Here is a 10,071-nt window from a genome sequence, read left to right as displayed (position 1 = left end):
ATAAAAAGATATATTTATTTTTCTCAAACCATTTTTTTAATGTATGATGACATTATAGTAAGGATTGTCAAGTGAAGTGTTGTAATATGGCTAATGGTTGTCATTGTAGCTTTGAGAATCCTATTAATGCTTAAAATATTTTCTTTGCATGATGTTAATGACCACCATTTCTCTTCTTATTGAGAGTGAAACATTTAAAATGGTAGTAGAATGATTGATAATTGAAACCACAAAGCATGATAAAAAGGATCATGTATCATATAAAAATTATTGAAATAATGAATTTAAAGTGTTTTGTGATATCCATGGTATTCATTGCAAAGTTTTTGGCCTTTAGTAGTGTAACACCCCACTTTGCATATAGTTCATTCAATCTTAAAATATTACATTTTTTTGCCAATAGATAGTAAGATATATTGAGAAATTATAAATGAGATAATTGTATGCCAATTTGCTTGGTATTCCTTAGTAAACATGATGAAAAATTTATTGCAAATAATTAAATCCTCTCTTGGATTGATCATTAAAGAGTACAAGTACTTATTATGACTATTAGTATCAACAAAAATAAATTCATATTCTATGAAAGAAACTTATTCATTCACTTAAACACCATGAATTTTATTGTAAATTACAACTATTGTAAAAATTCATCTAAAAACTATATATAATAACTTAATATACTCTAAAAAGACGAGATTAATAATAAATAAATTACTCTATTAAAAATTCTAAAATTATACATAAACCAAAATCTCCAACTTAATTGAATCCTAATTTAAAACTGTAAACTATCAAAATAATAAATTTACAACTAGAATACCTAGGAATACATCAGATATTTATACTAATTTATTCAATAATATTCAAGCTTAGCCTCTAAGCTCGTTCTTAATTTAAACCTGCATAGCTGTCCGTCTCGCTTCGGTCTGCTTGTCTGTCCACGAGTGCAGAGCTTGGCATCTGCGGAGTTCGAGGTTCCATCTTTCCCTCCAGCATCTGCACCACTTGTTCCATGCTTGGCCTCATCTCTTCCTCCTTTCAATGCATAACAACCCTACAACGCCTGCTCTTCTCACCTCTTCAATATCTGCCTCTGCTGCAACATGTTCGTCCACAATACTAGTTGTCTTCCCCTGGTAAATTTGAGTTGCAGCCCAAGCGGGAAAGTAATACTTACTTGAATCTTCCGTGTCTAAATCCACACTTCTTCGGCCAGAAATGATTTCCAAGAGTGTCATACCAAAACTGTAAACATCAACCTTGGGACTGATGGGAAGACCAGAAATCCACTCTGGAGCCAAATACCCTCTTGTTCCTCTCGTTGTTGTCAGTACACGGCTGAAATCTCTACCCACAAGCTTTGCCAACCCAAAATCTGCCAACTTGGGTGAAAAATTACCGTCTAGCAGAATGTTTTCGGGCTTTACATCGCCGTGAATGATGCGATCCCTACACTCCTCGTGGAGATAAACTAAACCTCGCGCAGTGCCTAACGCGATCTGGAATCGGGTCTTCCAGTCCAGTACCTTCCGTTTTTTCTTGGAATTACTAGTGAACAGTAAGGAATTGAGAGAGCCATTGGGCATGTAATCATAGACCAGTAACCGTTTGGATCCTTCTGCACAAAAACCCCGAAGTCTGATCAAATTCGCATGTTGTATGTTGCCAAGAGAACTGATTTCTGCTCGGAATTGCTTATCAAGTTGTCTTGAACCTTCCAATTTTTTTACGGCCACAAGTGTACCGTCTGGTAGAGATCCTTTAAACACACAGTCGAATCCTCCACTTCCCAACTTAGACCTGAAATTCGTAGTTGCAAGTTTCAACTCCATGCAACTAAACATTCTAAGAAAACAGTCCGGGGAATCCACAGACGTGTCTACTGGTGGTGGTAGCTGATACTTTTGCCACATTAAAAATGAAAGGAGACTCAAAGCAAGAGCGAGAGCGAGAGCACTCACAATAATTATGGTTTTCAATTTGGAAGAGGACGGTGGCTTGTGAAACTTTGGAGATGCAGAGGCAGCTACTCGAATGGAGACAGTCCATCGGCTATTTGATTCAGAGTTATGCATGTTTAGCAAATCTCCGGACCAGATTGACAGAGAATTGAAAGCAAACGCAGTGCACGAGCAGTTGCGGAGGCAGGCTTTCTGGCAATCAGCCTTTGTGGATGCGGGGTATGACGAAGCTGAATCATCAGACAACGTTACACCAGGCTCGATAAATTCATCAGTGCTGCCTTTTGTGGAATCGCAGTTTGATGGGTAATGCTAAGATTACAGTTAAAGTATTGTAGGATAATTCTGTAGTTGAATTATATTTAGATTAGGGTTAGTGTTAAGGTTAGCTTCAATTAGGGGCATGATTAAACTTAGGTTATAATTAAGGTTACTATTGTAGGATAAATATTGAGATTATGGTTAGTGTTCAAATATGATTTGGGTTATAATTTAATTATCATTTTGGCTCAAGCATAATCAAGGTTAGGGTTAACATTAGTTTAGAGTTGGGGTTCAATGCAAGGGAAATCTTTGAGTTACGATTAAGGTTATAGTTTTATAGTTAGGATTTGAATACGGTAATGGTTTAATTATAGTCAACGTTTGATTGTGGTTACATTTTAATTATAGTATGGATTATAGTTCAATTAGGGTTAGAAATCGGGGTCAACTTGTAGTTAGGTTTTGATTCTAGCGTTAGGCTTTAGTTTAGGGTTAGGTTATAATGATTAGGTTTCAGTTAGGGTAAGATTGCGTTTAGGGTTATGGTCATGCTACAACTAGGATTACTATTCTAGGATAATGATTGGGGTAAGGATTGAGGTTAAGTTACGGTTAGGGTTAATGTTATGTTATAGTTCAGGTTAGTACTGTATGATAAATTTTGTGGTTATGATTAGGGTTCAAATATAGTCTAAGTTAAAGGTCAATTAGAATTATAGTTTAAGAATAATTAGGGTTAGGATTAATATTATATAAGTACCATTCTTAATTGGGTCAACATTCTAAAGAGATATTAGGATTATATCTTAAATTAATATTGTAGTTAGGGTTCAAGTAGGGCTAGATTAAGCTTCATCTTGTAGGTAGGGTTTAATTCTATGGTTTCAGAGTTAATTTTTTGGTTAGGTTAAGGTTGAAATTAAATTAGAGGGATCAACATCAAGGGTTAAGGTTATAGTTAATTAGAATTGGGGTTCAATTACAATAGTAGTTTGATTATGGTAAGATTAGATTATGCAAAGGTTCAATTAGGTCTAGATTAGGGATATTGTCAAGGTTAGGGTTTGATAATGATAAGGTCTAATTATACTATGGATTATAGTTTAATTAGGGTTAGAAATAGGGATCAAATTGTAGTTAGGGTTAGAGTTTAGTTTAGGGCTAGGTTATAATGATTAGGTTTCAATAAGGATAAGATTAGGTTTAGGGTTATGGTTGTGCTATAATTAGGGTTACTATTCTAGGATAATTCTTAGGGTAAGGGTTGGGGTTAAATTAGTGATTTTGATTAAGATAAATGGGTTTTATAAGGACCCAAAATCCAAATCCAAAAAAAGGATAAATAGTATCAAAACATAGTTTAAACAACATCTAAATAGCAATAGAAACATGGAACAGACCCCATAGAGTTCAATAAAAAAAAAAAAAAGAGCAAAAGACACAAGCTAGAAACAACTAACTAAGAGATTTCATGATCTTAGCATTCTTCTGAATCATCTTGTTGTTAATCTCCTTGAACTCCTCCATAATAACTCTCGAACTGCCTCTTTCCTATTTTTTGGTCTTGGTCCTAGTAGAGGGCCCCGTAGAAGTTTGCATCTCTTGGTTCTTTTTGGCCAAATTGCCACTTGAGGATAGATCAGATCTAACCCGTTGGGCTTTATGTATGGAAATTTTATCGTGAACTCTTTTAAGACCTTCCGCACTTTTAAACATTGCCTCTTTGCTGATCTCCACCAATCCCTATGTTTTCCCTTTAATTCTTGTATATCATTCTCTAGATTGGCAATCTTAGATTCATACTCTATTTTCATGACATTGATGTCCTCTGTAATTTTTTGTGTCAACTTTAGGAGCTTATCAGTTTTATCAAGTGTCGGATTCTCAGTGGAAGTGTATATAATGTCCTTGATGCCCTATTTTAGGAGGTCAATTTCACTAAAAACCCAGCAGAAACATTTCTCCTGGTTAGAAATCGAATTTACCAAGAGCATGTCAACATATGTTTCATCCTTTTTCAGCTCCTTGGAATCCACAATAAGGGGGATATCAAGTTTAATTTAATCCTCCCCTTTATCTCGATTCTCCACCCTTTTCCTATTTTTTTGATTTTTCAGATTTTGCGAGCACAAATTTTTGGGATGAGAATAAAAGTTTTCAACTTTTTTCACTATCCATCTAGGTAGATTTATGCTTTTCCTGCTACTAGTAGTATCAAGAGTTGGCTTCTTAGGAGGTCTCTCATCCTTTGAGGTTTTATACTTTGAGTCATCAGACACATGGATGTCATTCCAATCCATGCCATTCTACCCTCTCCTTAGCAAATTTCATCTTTGAAACATCATTCACGTCCTGTGTAGCTAAGGGTTGGGGGTTTCTCAAAACAGGGGAGGGTTTAACCTTATAAGCCTTAGCATACTCCATAACAAGGAGAATTAATCCCTCATGCAAGATCGAATTTTAATCATTTTTAAAATTCTTTTGAATTCCATGCTCAAGAGAAGACATTAAATAAAATGACAGTGAGATTATATTGTCATGCCTAAAGTGATTCAATATAATGAAATGATAAGAAAAAATGCTAGCATAGTGGTCATCCAGAGTTATGTACCTCATAATAAATTCCGCCATATCTGCCCAAAGCTTCAAAAGATCCTTTCAATTGTAGTCTCCGCGTGGGTCTTTCTTGACTCTTCTTCTCTCGCTCTTTTATCATAGAAAATAGACAAGGCTTCTTCCAAGCTTTTCCTTTCTCTGTAGGATTTTTTGCCCTCCATACTTAGCCTTGTAATCTCAGCTGTGAAGGGTTCTTGTATCCTAAATTTAGCACCATACACACTGAGCACATTTTGTTCCATTTTTTTACAAACATTTACATGAGCTTGTGGTTTTGGCCATGGAGTTTTTTGACATATGGTTCCAAACCACCATCCACAAATTTCATCCATAGCTCTTTGTTTTTCAATTGGATAGCTCGCGCAACAACAATTCCATTTTGTTCTTCTCTTTCTCCATATAACTTTTGCCTCTACAAATTTTGGTATTCATACTAAAACCAGGCTTAAAACAAGCAACTAAAAACTAGACCCACGGGAATAATTTGGAAGGTCGATTCTTCTTCTTGCTAGGAATGTCTTTACACATGTGAAAAGTTGTTCTAATAAATGCTCTATTGATGAGAAATTATCGATGTCCTTTTGAGCCACCTCACACAAATGAAATGGAAAGGATTCCGCCTCCAACCACCACTTAATATCATCACTAACAATGCCAAGATTTTCCACGTGGTCCAAAGGCATATTGCCCTCCCTAAAAAATGTGTGAAATTTGAATTTCTTCTAACTTGGCAATCATATCAAAAAGCACTCCTACATTAGATGTTTAATCATCCAGCTAGGGAGTGCCTTTTTAGTCAAACAATCAATTATGTTTAGAGAGTCACTCTCTAGCCAGACCTTCTTGTACCCTTCACAGATACCGATTTTAAGCCCAATGTAGGCTAGATTTTCCTTAGCATAGAGGTTTGTCTGTGTGCCCAGTGGGAGTGCTACAACTAAGAAGGGTTAAATTAGTGCTAGGGCTAATTTTATGTTACAATTAAGGTTAGTATTGCAGGATAAATTTTGGCATTATGGTTAGGCTTCAAATATGGTTTTGGCTATAGGTTAATTAGCATTATGGTTCAACAACAATTATGGATAGCATTAATATTAAATAAATACTATTCTTAATTGGGTCAATATCTTGAAGAGATATTATGATTTTGTCTTAAACTAATATTAGGGTTAGGGTTCAGGTAGGGTTATATTAACGTTCATATTGTATGTAGGGTTTAATTCTATGGTTAGAGTTAAGTTTCTGGTTAGGTTAGGGGTTAAATTTGTTAGTGTATGTTTTTTATTTTCCTTATGTTAGGTGGTATTTATTTTTCCTACACATATTATTTAAGATTTCTTAGGTTATTAGGAGTGGTTAATATGAGAACATGTGGCAAAATACTTCAGCTACATGTGTAATTGTCTCCCTCACATGAGTAGTTGAGTTATACACCTTTTGGCTTATTGTACCACCTCTCATAAATACTATTTTGTCATTTCCTAAGTGGGTTATGGAGTAGTTGGGTTTCTCACCCTCTTTCGGCTTTATGTGCCACCTCTTATAACTCCTTTTTGGCTTTCATGTAAGGAGGTTATGCCACATGTTTTGGAATTCACCAAGTAGGTAAAAACCTCCCACCTTTTATGGGGTAGTAGGTAAAACCTCCCACTTTTTATGGAGGTGGGTGTTAATGCACCTATTGGATGTATATGCTATTATTTTTCTATATAATAAGGATTATACTCTCACCTTCACTAGTTCAATGATAGCTCAGTGAGAGTCTTCTCCAAATTCTCTTATGTCTCTCCATTTATCTCTTATATCATATTTATCTTCATTAAACTATTTTGATCCTCTGTCATTTGTTGCTTGGAGTTGCATGAGATCTATGACTGACATCAAATCTCGACTCAATTCTCACTTCTTGCAAAATCTAACATGGTATCAGAGCCATGTTGTCTATCACAATTCATTATTATTTTTATTTATTTGAGAGATTTGAGGCTATTAGATAGTTAATATTTTCCTTAAAAGACAAGTATGCTCTTCTTCTGCATTCTTGTGTGACCTGAACAATTAGAATAGTTTAAAGGAAAATAAGCTTCTAGTTAAATATGGTTATATATATGTGTGCGTGTGTGTGTTTTCTTTGAGATCTGGGTCATTTTAGCATTTTAGTAATATCAAAGACTTATTTAACATTTCCAGAGTGATACAATTGTTATTCTTTTGGATTCGATTTTGTGTATTTTTATGCTGACAATGTTTCAAATCAAACACCATGATCCATCATCATGAATTCAATTTCTAGAGTGTCCAGAAGGCTTCAGATAGTCAAAAGTGACTTTTATCTTTAGAATTCTAGCTTCTTCTCATTTATAGGAAAAATAGTTTGTGTGTTTTATTCTCAGCATCAAAAAACTTCTGATTTTTTGGTGTTGTTCATAGAAAAATTAATCTTTTTTGCAAAAAACAATCTTGAACAGGACATGAGCCATTTTTTAAGCTAATAGATTCAACAACCTCTCTTAAAAGTTGCATAGCTTTTTTTTCTAATGTTGAATTTTTGCAAATGCATACTTGAGGGAAATCTAGAAATGAACACTTTCTATCCATGTAGGTTTCATTAAAAAACTCTGGCCTTTTTCATCAAATATTTTAGGTTGAATCAGCTAGATTTTTTCTTTGAACATGTCATATCTTTAACCTCATAACTCTGTTTTTCAAAAACTATTAGTTGTTGGAAAGGTATTGGGAATTATTACAGAGTTAAAAGGTTATTTTTGTTAGATCTTGTATCAAATTTACTTGTATTAAAACTTTCTATTTTTGGCCATTGAAGCCTTAGGAAGCATTGTAATATGATAAAAACCCTTGTAAATTCACTAATTATGAAGTGCTAGCCTCATAATATTTGGAGGGGAGGGGGTGATTTCTAAGACTAGTGGAAAGGGTGGATGTCTCGTGTCTTCTTTCTTGCACTCCTTTTGATTCTTCACAATCTTCTTTTCTGCTATCATGGACACCTATACAATTCCTCAATTAAGAGCATATAATTATTTTGAATAGAAATCTAAGATGATAATATATCTTAAAAGACGTGGATATCATCATGTTACAATTGGACTTGAAACTGAACTTGAAAATGTTTCAAAAAAGATTAAATTGTTTAATAAATGTGATGAAGCTTTTGGTACTTTGTGTATATCTGTCTCTCCTGACCTTCTATTTCATATTTTATTTGCCACTACACCAAATAGAGTGTGGACCACTCTAGAAAACCTCTTTGGTGAGTAAGATGAGCTAAGAGATCATCAGTTGGAGAATGAACTCATAGGGTTGAATCCAAACAATTTTGATAGTATACAAGACTCCTTCACAAAAATCAAGTCTATAAGATTGCAGTTGGAATAGTGTGGAACTAAGAAAGATGACTGCAAGCAGCTGATCTTGAGAATTCTTTCTAAACTTGGTCTTAACTATTCAGTGTTTGTTTCTACATTCTATGCTACAAAATGTGCCCTAGGTACCACATTCAAAATTCCCTCTCTAGAAGAACTTTCTAAAGAACTCACTAGGGAGCAGGACAAATTGGTTCAAATGGGTATTGATAAAACCCTCTAAGTCATATGTCTTAGCTATAAATAAAGGTACAAAAGAAGAAAAAGTGTCGAGTAAGCAAGATAAGAAAAAAAATAACCAAGGAGAGAAGAAGAAATATCATAAATCTACTACTTCAAAAGCAAATAATCAGACTTCTTCATCAAAAGGTGATCAACCTAAGAAGGAGAAGGTCAAGTGTTCTTATTTTAAGAGGCCTCAGCATGATGAACGTAAGTGTTTAAAGAAACAAATAGATCACCTTTCATATCTTCTTGAGAAGAATAATATCAAGGTGCTTGATTTAGTCAAACAGAGTTCATTAGGAGGATCTTTAAAGGAAATAGATAAGAGTAAGGGGAAAGGAAAGGGTAAGGCCCTAGTTATTGTTGCTTCACAATCCAATTCCTAGATAATTGATTCGGGTGCTTCACACCACATGGTTTCTTCAGAAGATGATTTCACCCCTTTAGAACCATGATCTATGCCTTCTATACTAATGGGCGATGAAACTCCTATTGAAGTGCATGGGAGAGGGTTTCTTAATGTGGGTGAAGGAACATTTCAGGATTTTCTTTGTTTTCCATCTTTATCAATGAATCTCCTATCTGTTTATCTTATCACTCACACTGGTTCTAGAAAGCGAGTTGAGTTCACACTAGATATAGCAGTAATCAGTGAAATGCATAATGCGTCTACTGTTGTTGTGGGAAAAGTAGATCATCATTCCAAATTATATCAGTTTTCTCACTTTGTTCGTAAGTTTCCTTCGACATTGTTACTCACTCATGCAGGTGAGATGAGTTGTTTATGACATCAACGATTTGGCCACTTGAATTATGATTACTTGCAACAACTCAGTCAACAAGACATGGTTTCAAGATTGTCTTCTATTCAATTTTCTAATGGAGTTTTCCATGGATGCATTCTTGGTAAGCATCTCGAGGAGAATTATGATAAAGGTAAAACATGGAGAGCTACACAGCTATTGGAGTTGGTACACAGTGACTTGGTAGGACCATTTCCACAACCATGTTTTAGCAAGGCTAGATATGTCTTGACATTTATTGATAACTTTTACAAATATACATGGGTTTACTTTCTCACACAAAAGTCTGAAGTATTTTAGTATTTTCTAGATTTCAATGCTTTTGTAGAGAAACAATATGGGAAGTTCATCAATATTTTGCATACAGATAATAGGGGTAAATATGTTAATAATTAGTTTCAAAAATTTTGTGCTTCAAAAGGTATCAATATGTAGCACATAGTTCCATACAATCCTCAACATAATGGTGCATAGAATGCAAGAATGGGTCTTTGAAGGAGATGGCCAGTTGTATGAGTCACTCCAAGTCTTTAGCACCTTATTATTAGGAAGAGGCTATCAACTGTGCATGTTATATCTAGAACCGACTTCCTCACAAAGTTGTGAAGGGGGTAACTCCTTTTCAAGCATGGACTTGTCAGAAACCTATAGTTAAACTCTCCAGAGTGTTTGATTCTCTTGCTTGGGCCCACATTCTGATAGAGAAATGCAAGCCTTATATATTTGCTGGATACTTACATGATGTCAAAGGGTATAGACATCTCCATCCCACTTCTCATGAGTTATTCATTGACAGGAATTGTACAAGTTAAAAAC

At 34.8% G+C, this 10,071-nt stretch overlaps 1 protein-coding gene across 1 annotated transcript; it reads right to left on the bottom strand.

Annotated features, from left to right (window-relative positions):
- Positions 1–1,025: 1,025 nt before the first annotated feature.
- Positions 1,026–2,078, bottom strand: LOC131042178 (G-type lectin S-receptor-like serine/threonine-protein kinase At2g19130). The gene has a single exon (XM_057975511.2). The coding sequence runs from the start codon at positions 2,076–2,078 to the stop codon at positions 1,026–1,028; it is 1,053 nt and encodes a 350-aa protein (XP_057831494.2).
- Between the last annotated feature and the right edge of the window lie 7,993 nt (positions 2,079–10,071).

The sequence above is a fragment of the Cryptomeria japonica genome, chromosome 5, assembly GCF_030272615.1.
Source record: "Cryptomeria japonica chromosome 5, Sugi_1.0, whole genome shotgun sequence".
NCBI classification, from domain to species: Eukaryota; Viridiplantae; Streptophyta; class Pinopsida; order Cupressales; family Cupressaceae; genus Cryptomeria; species Cryptomeria japonica.
Note: the sequence above shows the minus strand (reverse complement) of the source record. Positions and strands in the feature narration are given on the sequence as shown.

Bases quoted from the DNA above. Each gene is read 5' to 3' on its own strand.
- LOC131042178 (XM_057975511.2), bottom strand. From the start codon at position 2,078: ATGCATAACTCTGAATCAAATAGCCGATGGACTGTCTCCATTCGAGTA.